Source organism: Conger conger, chromosome 17, assembly GCF_963514075.1.
Source record: "Conger conger chromosome 17, fConCon1.1, whole genome shotgun sequence".
NCBI lineage: Eukaryota > Metazoa > Chordata > Actinopteri > Anguilliformes > Congridae > Conger > Conger conger.
The window spans coordinates 32,717,439-32,737,529 of record NC_083776.1 but is presented as its reverse complement, the minus strand read 5'-3'; the positions used below and the strand labels follow the sequence as shown (position 1 = coordinate 32,737,529).

At 46.5% G+C, this 20,091-nt stretch overlaps 1 protein-coding gene across 3 annotated transcripts; it reads left to right on the top strand.

The window, feature by feature from the left end:
- The first annotated feature begins 457 nt into the window (after positions 1–457).
- Positions 458–19,245, top strand: LOC133116718 (interleukin-18 receptor accessory protein-like). Of its 3 annotated transcripts, none has more exons than XM_061226606.1 (11): positions 458–650; positions 7,296–7,414; positions 7,547–7,805; positions 8,029–8,245; positions 8,714–8,885; positions 10,954–11,022; positions 11,895–12,021; positions 12,175–12,329; positions 12,607–12,747; positions 13,322–13,492; positions 17,971–19,245. In XM_061226606.1, the coding sequence occupies exons 2-11, from the start codon at positions 7,354–7,356 to the stop codon at positions 18,336–18,338; spliced, it is 1,740 nt and encodes a 579-aa protein (XP_061082590.1). In that variant the 5' UTR covers positions 458–650; positions 7,296–7,353; the 3' UTR covers positions 18,339–19,245. The 3 variants fall into 3 exon arrangements, with proteins under 3 accessions (XP_061082590.1, XP_061082593.1, XP_061082591.1); XM_061226609.1 differs by having other exon boundaries at positions 7,907–8,245; XM_061226607.1 differs by having other exon boundaries at positions 13,325–13,492; positions 17,971–19,244.
- The last annotated feature ends 846 nt before the right edge of the window (positions 19,246–20,091 follow it).

The following is a 20,091-nucleotide window of genomic DNA, read 5'->3' as shown; positions in this document are numbered from 1 at the left end:
TCACCCGCAGGAGAAATGATATGCACATAGGTGATGAAATTAAAATGTGAGCATTAATCTATCGTCCTTGTGGGGATTTTTATGACAACAATAAATCGGGGCACTTTCAGCTGTGTGTGTGTGCAGACATATTTATATCTGTGTGTGGACATTTACGCGTGTATATGTGTGTGATTCTGCACAAAGCATCCCCTCACAGATGCCACAAAAGAGACCTTGCTAAATGTCACACCCATCAAGTACTCTCTTGAAGTGAAAAGCAGCGCGGTGCTTTACTGAGAAGTCAAGATTAGGACTGGCAAAATATTACAGCAAATGACATCTTTTTGTTTCTATCACTTAAACACCTTTGCCACAGTTTCCTTAGCAACCCGCGCTTCAAGTGTACGATCCTGTATGACGGGCAAAGGTGGGTGTTCTTCTGCAAACTTCATCATCTCTGCTGATTTCACAGGAGGAAGATGGCTTCTGCAAGTCCCTCACCCATCAGCATGTGAAACACCCAAACCGTTTCCCTCGGACTAGCCTTCACACTCATGATGCCTGGAATGTCTTTGCAGGATGGAGGCAGCCTGCCTTCCCCTCTGGCTAACAGAAGAGTTTGATGTTTGATGTTTTCTGCAGTGTGAACGCATTCTGTTAACAGCAGTGTAAGTAACAGACTCATAATGTCTCGTAAATAAAATTATGTGAAAGATTATTTTTTGTAGGGTTGCAACTGACTAGTCAGTGGAAGATTAGTGAAGGAAGTAGTCAAACATTTCTGTATTGTAGACAAAGGCAACATTAATGGTCGAGATTATCAAATGTAGTATTTAACTAAATAATGTTATTGTATGGCAATATAAAATACCTCTGGAGACCACAGTTGAAATAAATGAAGGTAAAGTAAGGTTATGAGGCTGGCAATATTGTATTCACGTGTGTGATTTTTATTTTTTATTTTTTTCTCAGTGCAATGTCTTTAGCAGTCAAATAACTGAAATTGACAGTGATATTAAAAGCAGATGCAAACATTCATAATTATTAGAAAGGTGAAAACTTCCGGGTACAGTGGTACCCATTGTTCTATGAGTTATTAGCGAGCTTTAAGCTCTATGGGAATTGGATTTTATCCAATCTCGAGACTGAAAACGATCTACGCAACGCCATCTTGATGGCCAATCAGGGCAAAGATGCGCTTTAGCGACCGAATTTGCATACGGTGGCTATATAAGCGACATCGCAGGCCGTCATTCTTTCTTCGAGACAAATTTTCAGCGAAGGAAAGAGACAGGGCCTGTGAAGCTTAAAGCTCGCTAATAACTCATAGAACAATGGGTACCACTGTACCCGGAAGTTCTATTTCTTTATTAGCTTCACTTTAAGCTCTATGGGAACCCTATAGCCCACGCCCTGTCGTCAACATCAGCCCCCTGATGCAGAACAACAGGCGATGGCAGTGATAGCCAATCAAGAGGGGCTCCCCTCAATAGCCAGCCCTTTTTTATGCATGAAAAAAAGGGGGACTGTATAAACCGAGGAGCCACAACCATCCCCAGCGCTCGGTTCATGTAAACCAGCTACCGAATACCCAAGCCGGGAGATGGCCAATATAAACATGCACGCCTCTAGCCACCGCGTAGAGGCGTTGCACATAATGTGTTTGAGCAGCAGCTACGTCCGATTGGACGCTGAGCTCAGGACTGCATGCGCCACCGACGGTGTCGATGCATCCAGCAGATAGAAACGCACAAAGGCGCATGGCGAACTCCATGACGCCGCTGTACAAATGTCCTGCACACTGACCCCTTTAAAAAGTGCCCGAGAAGCTGCCATGCTTCGAGTAGAGTGGGCGCGAACCTCCGACAGAGGGGGCAAGCCCATACACTCATACGCCCAGTTGATTGCGTCAGTAAGCCAATGGGAAAATCTCTGTGCCGTAACAGGTTTTCCCTTAGCAGCAGCACCATAACAGACAAACAGCTGATCTGCTTGTCGAATAGGCTGCGAACGTCGTACGTATATCGACAGAGCACGCACTGGGCAAAGTTTATGCAGCATAGCATCCTCCTCATCGTCATGAGGAGGGGGCTTGAAAGCCACCAGGTCCAATACCCGTGAGCGGAAGGACGTGGTGATTACCTTCGGGGTAAACGCAGGGTTCGGTCTCAGCACGACTCTGTCAGATCCTGAAAAGGAGAGACAGTCCGGGTGCACAGACAAGGCGCATAAATCGCTTACTCGCTTAGCAGAAACTAGCGCAGTAAGCAGCGCTACCTTAAGGGACAAAGCTCTCCACTCAACGCTCTCCAGCGGTTCGAAAGGAGGGCTGCACAAGGCTTTTAGTACCACCGTTAAGTCCCACTGCGGAACACGGGGTGGGGCAACGGGTTTCAGACGCCGGACGCCCTGGATAAAACGCTTTACCAGGGGGTGGGCAGCCACCGTAGAGCCACTATAGCCAGTATGGCACGCAGAAATTGCGAAGACATACCCCCTTAACGTGGACAAAGATAACCCCTTATCAAGTAGGCTCTGCACAAAGTTGAGCACTACGGATACAGGGCACACCAGGGGGTCCTGAGAGCGTTCGAGACACCAAGTCTCGAAGGCCTCCCATCTGCCTTTATAAGCCATTGTAGTTGAGATAGCGCGAGCATGCTGTATAGTATTTACAGCTGCCTCGCTCAATCCCATGTTCACGAGCCTGCTCCTAACAGGGGCCAAGCCGTGAGGCGCAGCCTGCTTGGGTGGGGATGAAAAATGGTCCCCGCTGGGGAAGTCGCCACGGGACGTCGGTCAGCAGCAGGGCTACATCGGCCATCCACTGTTTGTGCGGCCAATCTGGCGCGATCAAAATCAGGGGTTTCCTCTCCTCTCTCGCTTTGGCTAGTACCTGCGGTACCAGACCAAAGGGAGGGAAGGCATAAAGGAGGCCCTTGGGCCAGCAATGGGCTAGCGCGTCCACTCCCAGTGGGGGCGAGCCGGTTGCTGTCATCGCAAACCATAATGGGCAATGCGCATTCTGTCGGGAGGCGAATAAATCCACTCTCGCTTTCCCAAAGCGTGACCACACCTCCGCTACCACGAGTGGGTGAAGACACCACTCTAGGGGGGAGGGACCGCCCCGAGACAAGAGGTCTGCGCCGCAGTTCAGCTGCCCCGGGACGTAGAGCGCCCGTAAGGAGCGAACTCGCGGGTATGCCCAAGTCCAGATCCTCACCGCCAGCCGGTGTAGATGTGGACATTTGGTGCCGCCCTGTCGGTTTACGTAAGCGACTGTCGCTTTGTTGTCGCTTCTGATTAGAACGTGTCTGCCCCGAAGAAGGGGTTCGAAACGTTGTAATGCAAGCCATACTGCTGTGATCTCCAGCACATTGATATGAGGCAGAGGAGGGTTCCACAACCCGCTCGCCATCATTCCATTGCAGACCGCCCCCCACCCCTTGGTGGAGGCGTCTGTGTATACAGGGACATGAGTGGAGATAGCGCCCATTGGCACACCGACACTCAGCATTCGCCCATCTCGCCAGTGCGAGAGTGCTCTCACAACCGACTGCGGAATGCGAAACAGCTTTGCGCGGTCTCTCATTGGATCGAAATGCATTCGCTTGAGCCAGAGTTGCACCGGTCTCATGCGTAGCAATCCCAACGGAACCACGGCGATTGCTGCCGCCATTAAACCCAACAGGCGCATAATCGTGATTCCACTGATGCAGCGACCTGGGAGAAATCGGCAAGCGTGGCCTCTCAGGGAAGCAATTCTCTCCTGAGAGAGACGCGCCGTCATTGACAATGAGTTCAGCCGGAGCCCTAGGTACTGAATACACTGGCTCGGGGTGAAAACACTCTTGTCGCGGTTGATGGTGAAACCCAATCCTTCGATGTGGGTTATCAGCATCTCTGTGTGTTTCGCAGCCAACTCCCTGGAAGGGGCTAACACAAGCCAGTCGTCCAGATACGTTAAAACACGTATGCCCTGTTGTCGCAACGGGGCGATAGCAGCCCGCGCCACCATTTCGAAGGTGCGGGGTGCCAGGGACAGACCGAATGGGAGTTTGGTAAATTCGTACGCTCTTCCCAGAAAAGCGAAACGAAGGTACTGCCAATGGCGCTGCACAATGTTCACATGGAAGTAAGCGTCTTTTAAATCTACGAGCGTGAACCAGTCCCCTTGGCTGATTGAGCTCATTACGCGCTTGTGCGTTAGCATCTGAAAACGTCGTTTCACCAAATGACGGTTCAGAGCTCGCAGGTCCAGTATTGGTCTCACACCGCCGTCTTTCTTTGGAACGAGGAAATAAAGGGAATAAAACCCTCGCATTTCGTCGTGTTTGGGGACTAGGCGGATCGCGCTTTTTGCCAAGAGAGTCTCTATCTCTTGGGAAAGTGCGCTGTTTAGATGCAGGGGCATATTCGTTTCCCTTACTCCTACAAAAGGAGGAGGGGGGACAGCGAACTGTAACGCGTAGCCCGCTCTGATTACAGTACTGAGCCATGGCGTCAGCTTGCACTTCCGAGTCCAAGCACAAAGGTTGGACGCGGACCTGGTTGAAAGCAGTGCAGACTGTACCACGGGCTTCTGAATCTGCAGAAGCCCGGCTCTTAAGTGGGGGCGGGGTCGAATTCGAGCCAGCGACCTGGTGCTTATCTGTGATAGGCCGACGTAGAGTCCTGGCCGGCTTCGATTCTGAGCCGGCGAGGACTCCAATACTGCCTGAATGTCGGGGAAAAAGGCCCCTTTTGACTGAGAAATCACCAAGCGCTGATGCCAGCTTTGAGGCAGAGGGCAAGGGGAATGTTTGTGTAACAATAGGGGGAGTGTGCTTCGTGACTGTAAGGGCGAAACTCGCTCCCGAGTAGGCGCTAGTAAAGTCAGTGATACAGGAGGGGTGTCCGGTCCACTCGACCGGATCGCCTCTATGACACTCTCCCGCGGAGATTCAGGAACGCTTCTGGGCTTTCGATTGAGGCGGGTGAGCCCTGGGTGCAGCAGGGTTGAACGGCTTCGTCCAAGCCTTGCCGCTAGCAATAGTGGTAGCGTCTCTACGGCCACCGGGCTGCTCCTCAATTGAGCGCCGGGCTGACGACACAGGAGTACGGCGAGTCTTAGACCACGAACGGCGATCCTGGCGTCTTGCATCTGAAGCAAGAGGCAGGTGCTTCTGCAGAGTGGGTCTCTCCTCATCCAGTCGCTTAAACCTCGCTATCGCTTCGGTCACCGCTGGACCGAAGAGACCGTCGAGAGAGACTGGGGCATCGAGGAGGGGGACCTTGTCCGCTTCAGGGAGTGCCGAGTTCGCTAGCCATAAGTGCCGGAGAGAGGCTACACTCCAGCCCATAATCCGTCCAAAATCCTGTGCCAACCCCTGGGTGAGGTGCAGGATTGCGCCCGCGTTCTTCCTCAGCTCGGCAGAAACATCATCTGCGAGGGAGGAAGTAAGGGACTCGATGAAGTTCGTCTGTGCTATCGCTAGGATAGCAAGATTGTTCGTTGCATCGGCGCCTTGGGAACCGCAGATAAACGAACGTTCAGACAAGGCAGCTGATATCTGCCCAGACCGAGTGGGAAGGTTAGGCTTCCTTGCGCTCCACCTTGCTGTGGGGGCGAGGAGATGAGTAGCCAAGGAATCTTCGAGTCGCGGAACCCCCTCCGTCTGAAGCTTTTGTCGGCCTGACACCACCGTGAAAGGCGAAAAAGACACTACCGGGGCTTTCGTAGAGAAAGGCTTATCCCAGGTTAGCTGCACGTAGTGCTGCACAGACGGGCAGACGGGGGTCGGTTGCACACCGTGCCTCGGTGTGTCGCGCCTGTACACTGGAGCCACCAGCTGGTTTACAGGCGCTGCAGGAGGAGGGGGCCAGGGGAGCTCCGCTCTGGTCGCCGCCGCTTTCATCACGACCGGAAAGTCTTTCAACAGGGAGGGGTGGTGCTCCAACTCACCCGTCGCCGTTGGGATAGCGACAGAGCCAGAAGGCTCCAAACTGTCGTCTGGAAGCATCTCCTGGTCACTAGAGTGGAGAAGGAGGTCGTCGTCCTCGTCCCCAGAGCTGTTAGCGAGGGTCAGGAGCGCCTCTTCCAGATGGGCCGTGTCAGACGGAACCCTGCCATCGCGCAGGTTCGGTCTGTCCTCCTGAGAGTGCATGGCAAAAGGCTCCGGGAAGTCAGCCCAACTGGCGTCTTCGCGGTGCATGCTTGCCCGGCGCAGTAGCTCCTGCGCCCCGAGTGCAGCGCAGGCGGTGCAGGTCACCTTAGTTAAGGCCGCGAGAGCATGGGTCTCGCCGAGACACATAACGCAAGCAGTGTGAGGGTCCGTACCCTCCACGGCTGCGTCGCACCCTTGGCACCGCTTCATGGCGAATCTTCGAGCTCGACGTCGTCTAGCGAGGGCCTTTGAGTCGGGAAAAAAAGCTCCTTCCTCACAGCGGCGCGTTTCTGCTCGCAGACGAAGAACTTCGGCGTGGTAGAAACGTAAGTCTCCAGCTAGGTTGCTAACCTTGCGCTGAAAATTTGAGAAGAAAGAATGACGGCCTGCGATGTCGCTTATATAGCCACCGTATGCAAATTCGGTCGCTAAAGCGCATCTTTGCCCTGATTGGCCATCAAGATGGCGTTGCGTAGATCGTTTTCAGTCTCGAGATTGGATAAAATCCAATTCCCATAGAGCTTAAAGTGAAGCTAATAAAGAAATAGAACTAAATAGTGGTGAGTCATCAAATTAGCACCAAGTTCCTGTATATAAAATCAATAGGTATGTGTGGAATGTAATAATGCTCAGGAATTGATTTTATGTCTGGGGAATGCCCCAAATAAATGTTTCCTTTTTTCCCCTTTGGCATGTAGTATCTTCATAGGACAGTAGCTGCCACTTTACTGAGCGAAACTGAAAGATTTTTTACTTTTAATACATTTCCTGTATTTCAAAATGTAAAACTCATTTTGAGAGTGGTGGGCAAGAAACTAAAAATGGAAAATGAAACAGCGGCAAAACAATTGCCTACTGCCAACCGCCAACCATTTCAGGTAAGACCAGTCGAAGACAAAACCCAAACCGAGAAACTCGCTTCAAGAACCGAGCGAGTTAGGAAACCACTGAAGAAGATAACATTTCAAAAGATGTTCGCTTAGCAGGAACTAAAACTGCCAGGAGACCGGCTCTGTCTCACACATGAAGTAACATGTCATTTGAGCAGTGCTATGGATGAGGACAAACTCTGTGCCAGTGGAGCACATGAACAGAAGAGTCACATAAGGCTGCTGCAGTGCCTTACCCAGCTTTACATAGCTCTCTTTTGTCTTACATCAAACCCAGGCACATGGCCATATCCTGCTAGCCCAAAACACAGTGGAGTCTCTGCGCAATTCAGGAAATGGTCGACAACCGTGCACTTGCTCTTGTTGTTGTTGCTGTTTTGCTCCAGAAATTCAGAGGTACTTTTAAAAATTATACTTTTCCTGTTGTCTGTTGCCCTATGTCTCTCTCTCACACATACAATATGCATTGGTCTTAATGATACCTGTATCTGAATGTTGTCTTGGTATTTGTGTCTTGCCCACATGCAGGTGTGTGTTCCAGCTCTGTATTGTTTGCATATAAAGCTTTAGATGGGGAGCTTTTCATACTGCAGTGTGCCTCTCCACACCAACCCTATCTCTTCAACAAATCTGCGATCCTGGAGCAAAGCACAGTATGGTTCTGGCACGAGGGAGAGAAGAAGAGAGAGCTTCCTGGGATGGATGACAGCATTGTGAAAGTGGGGAATTCCCTGTGGTTTTCTAAAATAACTGAAAAGCACTCTGGGAACTATTCCTGTTATAACAGGTAGGTAAAGCTTTGGAGATTTTTATTCAAGTGTTGCCACATTAGGGCTGTGTAATAGATGGAGTCCTTACCCACAAACCAATTCATTGATTTCCCTGCAGTCTTTGCTGGCCTGCTTTAATGGCTCTGCCTAGAACTTCCTGAGAAAAGAAAAATAACAAATAAAATTGGGGTGACATACCACACTGATCAAGTCAACAACAACAACAAAATCACATTTTAGTTCCAGTCACAGGAACACTGCAGGAATGTTGGCTGTTGGTTGGGGCGAAGATGGTGCGTTGCACTTCCTGGTTGATGTGGTACAGAGGAATGAGACTGTGTGCCATGACAATTGGAAGAGCGAGATGACACTGGTTATTGGACCGGGGAGCAAAATCGCCTGTCCAGATGTGAGGTGCTATACATCAGCTCCAAAAGAAGCCATCAGGTGGTACAAGGTGAGCAGCAGATACCTGTGCAGATACATTATTGGCATTTGGCAGACGATCTTATCCAGAGCGACGTACAGAGCAAGGACGTACAGATAAAAGGTTACAGGTGAGTAGCAGTGAAAGCCGTGTTATACGGCAAATACAAACAGAAAGGGGTCATTTTTTAGCGGACCAATGATTCATCATTATTTGTGATATGCATTCTACAGTATGAAGGTTTGATTTCCAATCAAAGTCCGCTTGTGATTTTCACATATCTAAGGCTAATTTCCATATACTGTATTCCATGGACAGCAGGACCTCTGTTATGCATGATACTCAGTAACCGTGATATTGAGGCAGCCACACTGTATCACACATTACAGCCAATAATAATGGATTGTGTTTTGTAGTGCCTTTCACATGTGGAGTATTTTTAGTATTTATTCAGAAGTATGAAATAATGAAATAAATAATTCATAATTATTTTTTCAGAATCATTTCTCTGCTAAAGAACTGACCAACAGGCAGTTGGACCTGCTTCCAGATGGCCAGCTCTTTCTAGGAAGGATCCATGAGCAGGATAATGCAAACTTCACCTGCGACCTAAGCTATGTGGAAGAGCTGCACTGGACCTTCAGAAGGACTGTCAGAGTGAAAGCTATACGTGAGAGATCCATTTTTACTCCGTTCTCCTTGTTCTGTCTTCACCCCACATCTCTGCATGTTCATTCAACCAGCCTGGAGCTGACATACAGCTTGTAGCAACAGCCATTAAAAAATTTACACTTTTTTGTAAATATTAATATTTCCAGAGAGTGACAATAAAAAAATTACTTATCTGCTAGTCGATAAAGTTTAATTAGACCAAAACATTGATTTGTTGATGACACCAATAAGGCATTACCCTCCAGGACCTTTGACCACAGTCAGGACCAACATTATCTGGACCAATGTCATACCACAGTGCCAAATGTCAGTTAACTATCCTAACAGACCTCGGTCTGAGACAGAGCGTGAAGAACATACTAAAGGATAACCAAGCTATGACCAGCTTGAAATGACCAGCTACCAATTGTTTCAAAACATAGCTTGTGCTGGTCAAACCATGTTGAGTATGGAGCTGGTCTGAACTGGTCAACCAGCTACCAGCTTTTCAAAACCTAGCCAGAGCAGTTTTTTTCAGCAGGGTGTTGATCTAAAACATAGTAACTGTTTAGAAAGGTGAGAACATCTGCGAACATCTCTCATAAAGCTATCAAAGATCAGATTGCATACCCACCAAACCAGTGGAGGCTCCTCCATAGAGGTGGAGGAGGCCTGGCCTCCCCAATAATTTGAGAGAAGAGAGAGATTTAAAAAAAACAATAAATATATTTATTTTATTTATTTATTTTAACAAAAAACATATTTTTTATTTTTTATATTCATATTATTTTAGTTTTGTTCATAAATCTAAATTTTCCCATGGCTAAAACCCAATATTGCAATTGTAAAGCAACAGGCCAGATTTCCCTATCAGTTTGTATTAAGGGAGGCCAGGCCAGGCCAGGCCTCCCCTAGGAAATGAGATTCTCATAGAAGTCAATGTAATGCATTTTTTTTCATGCCAATATGTGATTGGCCAGATCACTGAAAATGGGTGGGCAACGGAGGCCTGGCCTCACCATGCATTGTGTCCAGGGCTGAAAGATTGACATTTTGTTCGTCCAATCACATGCTACTGGTTCATTTGGAATCAACTATCCTTTCCTTTCCTATTCAACACAGAAGCCATTTTGAGAATTCGCTAGTCACTTCAGTCAAACAAACACTCGCCATAGTGGCTACGAGTGTCCTATCAACTTGTGCTTTTCAGGAAATTTAGAGAACACCCCTGGCTATCATCCCTGGAGCTCATTTGGCCAAACACTTTTGCTTAAAACTACCTCGGAAGTCGGCGAGATTCTAGCGCAATTTGAGATCTTGGGCTGGAGATATGCAGATTCCAGATACTAGGGAGTGAGAATGACATTCAATAGGTCATGTTAGACACCATTTGGGATTTATTGAACAGTTTTATTTTTAATGTAGTCCATTTCGTTTTATTACAAGTCAATTTAATAATCTTCCATATCAAATTACCGAATTGTTGCTCTGTGAGGAAATTCACTCTAAATACGAATAGAGTGCTGCCCTCTAGTGGATAACGTTAACGTTAGATAAAGCCAACTGGAACCATATTTTTACATATTTTATATTAAATATATTGAATAAAACTACATATGATAAAGAAAGTGTTATCTTATCTTTTTTATATGCTAAACTTGATTAAATTGGTGATTACATGTTGAAGCTGTTGAAGAATGAAAAATGTAAGCTAAACAAAATTGTTTTTAACTGCATAATTAAAATTCCTGCCTTTTACACATGTTCACTTGGCATTTATATTACATCCAAATGTCATTTCTCAGCTTAATTATCAGGCAGGCTCATAGACTTACAGCAATGTCATTTCTTCAGGAAGGCACAAGGCTAAGCTCTGCACAATGAATTTCATCAGCCAGAACTTTCTGACTGTAGCTTACACTCCAAATAGTATGCCTTTGGCCAGCACAAAGACAGATAAGAGAACAGGGAACATTCCATCGCGAGTGAAGTGAGCAAGCGGAAAAAAATGGCCTCCTCAATTCTGGAAGTCACCAGCCTCCACTGCACCAAACCCATCACCGATAAAAGCTTTATTTTCCTCTTAGCGCCGGACACCAAGTCCCTGCCCAACATCCTGTATCCCCACGGTAACAAGACAGAGGAAGTGGAGCTGGGTATGGTATTCTGGAATTTTACACTGCACTGCTGAGTATACACTCAGTGAGCACTTTATTAGGTATTTATTAGACTTCTACTACTGTAGCCTATGCACTTAGAGTTATGATTCGTTGTGCATTCAGAGATGCTCTTCTGCATACCACTGTTGTAATTACATTAATGGCATTTGGTAGACGCTCTTGTCCAGAGCGATGTACAGTTGATTAGGCTAAGCAGGAGACTATCTTCCCCTTGAGCAATGCAGGGTTAAGGGCCTTGCTCAAACGCCCAACGGCTGTGCAGATCTTATTGTGGCTACATTGGGGATCGAACTACCAACCTTGCGGGTCTCAGTCTTGTACCTTAACCACTCCGCTACAGGCCAGTTATTTGCGATACTGTCACCTTCCTGTCAGCTTTGCCCAGTCTGGCCCTTCTCCTCTGACCTCTCTCATTATAAAGGTGTTTCTGTCTGCAGAACTGCTGCACACTGGATGTTTTTGTTTTTTGCAACATTCTTTGCAAACTCTAGAGACTAGTGTGCGTGAAAATCCCAGGAGATCAGCAATTTCTGAGATACTCAAACCACCCTGCCTGCCCCCAACAATCATTCCATGGTCAAAGTCACTGAGATCACATTTTTTCCCCATTCTAATGGTTGAACATTAACTGAAGCTCCTGACCCGTATGTAAATTATTGTATGTATTACACTGCTGCCACACTATTGGCTGATTAGATAATCACATGGATTAGTAGGTGTAATAAAGTAAAAATGTTCCCAATAAAGTGCTCAGTGAGTGTACAAGCAAGGCTCCTGTATTTGACAATTTCATATTCGTATCGAGGTGAGGATAGGTTTTGATCTTTTGTTTTGTGTTTTGCTCTCAGGAAAGCGTCATACACTCACGTGTAAGGTACAATTCGGTTATGAGAGGAACTCCAGTGCAATGGTCAGATGGTGGGTCAGATACCATGACAACGGCAGCATGGGAGCTTTGGAGATGGACCCTCCTAAGTGAGTTTCATGAACAAATGAGTTACTGTCCAGCTGTAAAGCATTTGCATATGATTTAGTATTGAAGAGTGTGTTTGTATGTTTTTCTCTCAAAAGTATGTTGTGTCTGCTGTTGTGAAAATAATATGCATAGACTCACTGGCATGGTTCTAGGATAGTGCATTCCTTGATCTGGGAAAGTACCACCAATTACAGTGCACACCTGGAGCAAGTGACCCAGAGGCACCTGGAAGCAACATTCACCTGCTGGGCACAGAACTCCAGAGGCAATGCCAGTGCTACCATCAGACTACAGAGAAGACCTGAAGGTGCTATTGCTGAAAAATACAACTGCTACTGATACTACCAGTTTGTGTTGGTTCTGTTCCGGTGACTGGACATTCTAATCCCAATTCGTGTTGGTTCTGTTCCAGGGACTGGACATGCTAATCCCAGTTTGTGTTGGTTATGTTCCAGTGGCTGGACATGCTAATCCCAGTTTTTGTTGGTTCTGTTCCAGTGACTGGACATGCTAATCCCAGATTGTGTTGGTTCTGTTCCAGTGACTGGACATGCTAATCCCAGTTTGTGTTGGTTCTGTTCCAGTGGCTGGACTCTTACTCATTATTGTGGGGCCTGCTGTCACAGTGGTGCTCATAAGTGGAATCAGCATATTAGTGCGGATTTATTGGCTGGAGATTTACCTTTTGTACAGAACCTACTTCTCACTGGAAGAAACAGTCTCAGGTGAGATAGCATATGGCTGAAATAACTTAATCATTTTTTTTTATTTATACTTTTGAATTTATCTAATTACATTTTTGTATTATTATTATGTATTATATTTATTGCATTTTTATTAATTCATATACTATAACCAACAATAAAAATACAAGCTTAGTGTACAGTGCACTGCAGTTTTTCCTTGTTAACTTGCTCTGTATTTGTCTGTAAATGAGTGGAATTTTCACTGACACAGGCCATTGAAACTATCAGAAAATGCAGTGCTTGGAACACAAAACATTATTGAACAGGAAAGCTAACTTCTTTGATTATGTTTGCTGTGCAAAAGTAAAAGCCCTTTCATGTCCAATCTATAAGCATACAGTATATTTAATGAGAACCTCTCCATTGTATTGAAAGTTTGCTTGATATTACATTTAAAAATGAACCGACGGTAGGCCTATAGACTCATCTATGGGAGAGTGCACAAGAAGTAAATGGTGATATGATGAAGACATAATGTGTATCAAGTAAACTATGGATTTGACATTTTCCCCGTCTATTTTGTGTTTTCTGTGTTGCTCCATGTGTGGGACAGCAGGAAAGGAGTATGACGCCTTTGTGTCGTATGTGAGTGACTCTTCCTCAGAGGAGGAACACTGCACACAGACAGGGGAGACCCTGGGAATGCACCACCTGCCCAATGTGCTGGAGAAACAGTATGGCTACAGGCTGTGTCTGCTGCAGAGAGACCTGGCACCTGGAGGAGGTGAGACTCACTCTGACAGGAACCTACACAGCTCAGCACTCTTAAGACTTTAACTGTTGTAGTATTGAGTTAAATGTGTTGTTCCGTGGTCAAGGGTACAAAGTGCTGTGGTAGCGGTCATAGTGTTAGCAGTGTTAACAGTCGCAGCAGTGTCAGTAGCAGTAGTGTCAGCAGCAGTGTCAGTAGCAGTAATGTCAGTAGCAGTAGCAGTAGTCTCAGTAGCAGTGTCAGTAACAGTATCAGCTGCAGTGTCAGTAGCAGTAGTGTCAGCAGCAGTATCAGCAGCAGTAGTAATGTTAAATGTGTTGTTCTGTGGCGAATGGTACAAAGTGCTGTGGTAGCGGTCGTAGCATTAGCAGTGTTAACAGTCGCAGCAGTGTCAGTAGCAGTTGTGTCAGTTGCAGTAGCGTCAGTGTCAGTAGCAGTAGTGTCAGTAGCAGTACCAGTAGCAGTGTCAGTAGCAGCAGTGTCAGTAGCAGTAGCAGTAGTGTCAGTGTCAGTAGCGTCAGTGTCAGTAGCAGTAGTGTCAGTAGCAGTGTCAGTATCAGTAGTGTCAGTAGCAGTATCAGTAGCAGTGTCAATAGCAGTAGTGTCAGCAGCAGTGTCAGTAGCAATAGTGTCAGCAGAAGTGTCAGTAGCAGTAGTGTCAGTAGCAGTAGCAGTGTCAGTAGCAGTAGTGTCAGTATCAGTGTCAGGAGCAGTAGCAGCAGTATCAGCAATAATTTCAGTAGCAGTAGCAGTAGTGTCAATATCAGTGTCAGTAGCAGTAGCAGTAGCAGCAGTGTCCGCAGTAGTGTCAGTAGCAGTATCAGCAGCAGTGTCAGTAGCAGTAGCAGTAGTGTCAGTGCCAGTGTCAGTAGCAGTGTCAGTAACAGCAGTGTCAGTAGCAGTAGCAGTAGTGTCATTGACAGTGTCAGTAGCATCAGTGTCAGTAGCAGTAGTGTCAGTAGCATCAGAGTCAGTAGCAGTAGTGTCAGCAGCAGTGTCAGTAGCAGTAGCAGCAGTGTCAGTCTCAGTGTCAGTATCAGTAACAGTAGTGTCAGTATCAGTGTCAGTAGCAGTAGCAGCAGTGTCAGTATCAGTGTCAGTAGCAGTAGCAGCAGTATCAGCAGTAGTGTCAGTAGCAGTAGCAGCAGTGTCAGTAGCAGTACCAGTAGTGTCAGTATCAGTGTCAGTAGCAGTAGCAGCAGTGTCAGCAGTAGTGTCAGTAGCAGTAGCAGCAGTGTCAGTAGCAGTAACAGTAGTGTCAGTATAAGTGTCAGTAGCAGTATCAGCAGCAGTGTCAGTAGCAGTAGCAGTAGTGTCAGTGTAAGTGTCAGTAGCAGTATCAGTAGCAGTGTCAGCAGCAGTAGTAATGTTAAATGTGTTGTTCTGTGGTGAATGGTACAAAGTGCTGTGGTAGCGGTCGTAGCATTAGCAGTGTCAGTAGCAGTGTCAGTAGCAGTAGTATTGTGTTAAATGTGTTTTTCTGTAGTGAATGGTACAAAGTGGTGTGGTAGCGGTCGCAGCATTAGCAGTGTTAACAATCGCAGCAGTTTCAGTAGCAGTGTCATTAGCAGCAGTGTCAGTAGCAGTAGCAGTAGTGTCAGTATCAGTGTCAGTAGCAGTAGCAGCAGTGTCAGCAGTAGTGTCAGTAGCAGTACCAGCAGCAGCAGTGTCAGTAGTAGTAGTGTCAGTGGCAGTAGTGTCAGTATCAGTGTCAATAGCAGCAGCAGCAGTGTCGGCAGTAGTGTCACTAGCAGTAGCAGCAGTGTCAGTAGCAGTGTCAGTAGCAGTAGCAGTAGCAGTATCCGTGTCAGTAGCAGTAGTGTCAGTAGTGTCAGTAGCAGTAGTGTCAGTAGCAGTATCAGTGTCAGTCGCAGTAGCAGCAGTGTCAGCAGTAGTGTCAGTAGCAGTAGCAGCAGCAGCAGTGTCAGTAGTAGTGTCTGTGGCAGTAGTGTCAGTATCAGTGTCAATAGCAGCAGCAGCAGTGTCAGCAGTAGTGTCACTAGCAGTAGCAGCAGTGTCAGTAGCAGTGTCAGTGTCAGTAGTAGTGTCAGTAGTGTCAGTAGCAGTGTCAGCAGCAGTGTCAGTAGCAGTAGCAGTAGTGTCAGTGTAAGTGTCAGTAGCAGTATCAGTAGCAGTGTCAGCAGCAGTAGTAATGTTAAATGTGTTGTTCTGTGGTGAATGGTACAAAGTGCTGTGGTAGCGGTCGTAGCATTAGCAGTGTCAGTAGCAGTGTCAGTAGCAGTAGTATTGTGTTAAATGTGTTTTTCTGTAGTGAATGGTACAAAGTGGTGTGGTAGCGGTCGCAGCATTAGCAGTGTTAACAATCGCAGCAGTTTCAGTAGCAGTGTCAGTAGCAGTAGTGTCAGCAGCAGTGTCAGTAGCAGTAGCGTCAGTCTCAGTAGCAGCAGTAGTGTCAGTAGTAGTATCAGTAGCAGTGTCAGTAGCAGTACCAGCAGCAGCAGTGTCAGTAGTAGTGTCAGTGGCAGTAGTGTCAGTATCAGTGTCAATAGCAGCAGCAGCAGTGTCAGCAGTAGTGTCACTAGCAGTAGCAGCAGTGTCAGTAGCAGTAGTGTCAGTATCAGTGTCAGTAGCAGTAGCAGCAGTGTCAGCAGTAGTGTCAGTAGCAGTAGCAGCAGCAGCAGTGTCAGTAGTAGTGTCTGTGGCAGTAGTGTCAGTATCAGTGTCAATAGCAGCAGCAGCAGTGTCAGCAGTAGTGTCACTAGCAGTAGCAGCAGTGTCAGTAGCAGTGTCAGTGTCAGTAGTAGTGTCAGTAGTGTCAGTAGCAGTGTCAGCAGCAGTGTCAGTAGCAGTAGCAGTAGTGTCAGTGTAAGTGTCAGTAGCAGTATCAGTAGCAGTGTCAGCAGCAGTAGTAATGTTAAATGTGTTGTTCTGTGGTGAATGGTACAAAGTGCTGTGGTAGCGGTCGTAGCATTAGCAGTGTCAGTAGCAGTGTCAGTAGCAGTAGTATTGTGTTAAATGTGTTTTTCTGTAGTGAATGGTACAAAGTGGTGTGGTAGCGGTCGCAGCATTAGCAGTGTTAACAATCGCAGCAGTTTCAGTAGCAGTGTCAGTAGCAGTAGTGTCAGCAGCAGTGTCAGTAGCAGTAGCGTCAGTCTCAGTAGCAGTAGTGTCAGTAGTAGTATCAGTAGCAGTGTCAGTAGCAGTAGTGTCAGTAGCAGTATCAGTAGCAGTGTCAATAGCAGTAGCAGCAGTGTCAGTCTCAGTGTCAGTTTCAGTAACAGTAGTGTCAGTATCAGTGTCAGTAGCAGTAGCAGCAGTATCAGCAGTAGTGTCAGTAGCAGTAGCAGTAGTGTCAGTAGCAGTAGCAGTAGTGTCAGTATCAGTGTTAGTAGCAGTAACAGCAGTGTCAGCAGTAGTGTCAGTAGCAGTACCAGCAGCAGCAGTGTCAGTAGTAGTGTCAGTGGCAGTAGCGTCAGTATCAGTGTCAATAGCAGCAGCAGCAGTGTCAGCAGTAGTGTCACTAGCAGTAGCAGCAGTGTCAGTAGCAGTGTCAGTAGCAGTAGCAGTATCAGTGTCAGTAGCAGTAGTGTCAGTAGTGTCAGTAGCAGTAGTGTCAGTAGTGTCAGTAGCAGTAGTGTCAGTAGCAGTATCAGTGTCAGTCGCAGTAGCAGCAGTGTCAGAAGTAGTGTCAGTAGCAGTAGCAGCAGCAGCAGTGTCAGTAGTAGTGTCTGTGGCAGTAGTGTCAGTATCAGTGTCAATAGCAGCAGCAGCAGTGTCAGCAGTAGTGTCACTAGCAGTAGCAGCAGTGTCAGTAGCAGTGTCAGTGTCAGTAGTAGTGTCAGTAGTGTCAGTAGCAGTGTCAGCAGCAGTGTCAGTAGCAGTAGCAGCAGTGTCAGCAGTAGTGTCAGCAGCAGTAGCGTCTGTATCAGTGTCAGTAGCAGTAGCATCAGTGTCAGTATCAATGTCAGTAGCAGTAGCAGCAGTGACAGTATCAGTGTCAGTAGCAGTAGCAGTAGTAGTGTCAGTAGCAGTAGTGTCAGCAGCAGTGCCAGTAGAAGTAGCAGCAGTGTCAGTATCAGTGTCAGTATCAGTAACAGTATTGTCAGTATCAGTGTCAGTAGCAGTAGCAGCAGTAGTGTCAGTAGCAGTAGCAGCAGTGTCAGTAGCTGTAGCAGTAGTGTCTGTATCAGTGTCAGTAGCAGTAGCAGTAGTGTCAGTGTCAGTAGCAGTAGCAGCAGTGTCAGTAGCAGTAGCAGTAGTGTCAGTATCAGTGTCAGTAGCAGCAGTGTCAGTAATCGTGTCAGTCGCAGTAGCAGCAGTGTCAGCAGTGTCAGTAGTAGTGTCAGTAGCAGTAGCAGCAGTGTCAGTGGCAGTGTCAGTATCAGTAGCAGTAGCAGTAGCAGCAGTGTCAGTAGCAGTAGCATGTCAGTATCAGTATCAGTGTCAGTTGCAGTAGTGTCAGCAGTAGTGTCAGTAGCAGTAGCCGTAGTGTCAGTAGCAGTAATAATGCTAGCTGTTCTGTGGTGCAGTGTACACAGAGGACGTGGTGTGGGCGATGCAGAGGAGCAGGAGAGTGATCTGTGTGCTGAGCTCCTGTTACCTGCGCAGCAGCTGCCTGTTTGAGCTGGAGACCAGCCTGGAAGCCCTGCAGCAGGACAGAGGCCTCCGGCTCATCCTGGTGTGGAGCAGCCCGGCACCTCCCTGCCTCAAAGGCCTGCCCCTGCCCCCCACCGTCAGGCGGGCCCTGAGAGTGCTCCCTGCGCTCCACTGGAGCCCTTCCCAGCTCAGGCCCTCCCAGGGACCCTTCTGGAAGGCCCTAAAGCGGGCCATGCCGATCAGCCCCCTGCCACCGCCATCAAGCTCTGCACCGAAGGGTGGGCTACCTGGGGAGACATAGCTGTGCGCTATCACACCTCCATCCATCTACACACACATGCTCTGTCTATACAATCATAAAAACTGTTATCATTGAGTTATTTATCTTTGTATTTATTTGGAATTTTAGGTAAATAGCAGTGCACTGATGGGTATTTATCGCAGAAATAAACAGGGAGGTAAATGTATCCGCTCCGTCTGTTGTTACAAGGTGAAGATGGAGTGACCTTTGGATAAGATGGTCTGCTAATGGCAATAAAGTACGGGTTTAGCTCCTGTGACTAAAAGCAGCCACTTCAGGAAGGCATTATTTTAAATGTGTGAAGTTTCCAAAGTGTCTGTCTTCAATGGAATGCTTTTTACAGCTGAACAATGACATTTCATCTCTCAGAATGACGTGTGAGTACTGGGCAGTACAGTTATGTGTGCCTATATTTTTCTGTTGTTACAACGTAGTAATGTAAAATAAAGAACTGGAACAGTGAGCTGTTCGAAGATGAACATAAATAAACCTGAATTCATATTTAAATGTACTTTAAAGGTCATTTAAAGGTCATTTCTGACTTCTAACGGTCAAGAGGAATTGTCGCAACAAACCCCCTCAAACCACAACACTGTTTATCCCACCCCTTCTCTGTGGACGCGCTGACGTTGAGATGCCATTGGCTGCGGCAATTAGAACCAATTTTCAACCAATGAGCTTCAATTATTGCACTGCTATAAGATGTTTTGTTACAGAGTGCTGGCCCATCAACTGCATATTTTGAAACCTAATTTAAGGCCTATAAACACAGGCAGATGGTGAGTCAACATGTCAGTGAGCCTTTTTCAATGATAGAAAGGGATTTACAATGGTCTTGTAACAATGTTTTAACACAAAAATCTTCGTCATCATCATCATTATCGTCATTCTTATTTATTATTATTATTATTATTATTATTATTATTATTATTATTATTATTGTTGTTGTTGTTGTTTCTTTAATTTTTATTTTTGTACTATATATGAATGAATCTTCAAATAAAAATGAAAAGAAAAGTTCAGTGTAAGCTTCATACCGTAACAGTACCCAATCGCTGTCTTTGGGAAGGAATAGGTTTTGATAGTACTGTGGAAAGTACTATCATGTGGAAAGCTGCAGGATGAAGCATAACTCCCCACCATTAGGTGGCAATGCCCAGCACGCAATGACGGAAGTACTAAATCGTAGATATCTCCGTCAACTAGGAACTTTCATAGCCGGTTTCCATAAGTTTTATAACATTAGAGATGTATCTCCGAACACAACGTTAAGTATGAATTTATTTCACAAGGTAATAGAATGAATAGATGAATATGTTAATAATAAATAAATATATATAGGCGGCATTGATGTACCCTGACTAAGATCGTATCTTGTTAGCTAGTTCACCTGAAGCTGCTACAACAGGGTGCAGTTTAACTGAATTCATGATAAACGAGCTGACGACAATGCTTTCAGACTGTTCACAAATATGTTGATTTTTTTAAGTACATTTCACTTGAAGGACAAAGTAAAAATTCCTTTTGGGTCCAAACACCAGGGGCCTCATTTATAAACGTTGCGTAGGCACAAACGAATGCGTACGCCACTTTCTAAGCAAACTTTGGCATTTATAAAAAACTAACTTGACGGGAAAATGTGCGGTCCTCCGCGGAAACTCTGACCCATGCGTACGCACATTAACTGGAGAAATGAGAAACTGTGCCTTTAATGCTCATGACGTAAGACTAGGAAAATGGGAAGTGAAACAGG

Excerpts from the sequence above, each read along its gene's own strand:
- LOC133116718 (XM_061226606.1), top strand. The coding sequence starts at position 7,354 with ATGGTCGACAACCGTGCACTTGCTCTTGTTGTTGTTGCTGTTTTGCTC. Across the intron at positions 7,806-8,028 it reads AACTATTCCTGTTATAACAG|TTCCAGTCACAGGAACACTG; the intron begins GTAGGTAAAGCT and ends ATCACATTTTAG. Across the intron at positions 13,493-17,970 it reads AGACCTGGCACCTGGAGGAG|TGTACACAGAGGACGTGGTG; the intron begins GTGAGACTCACT and ends TCTGTGGTGCAG.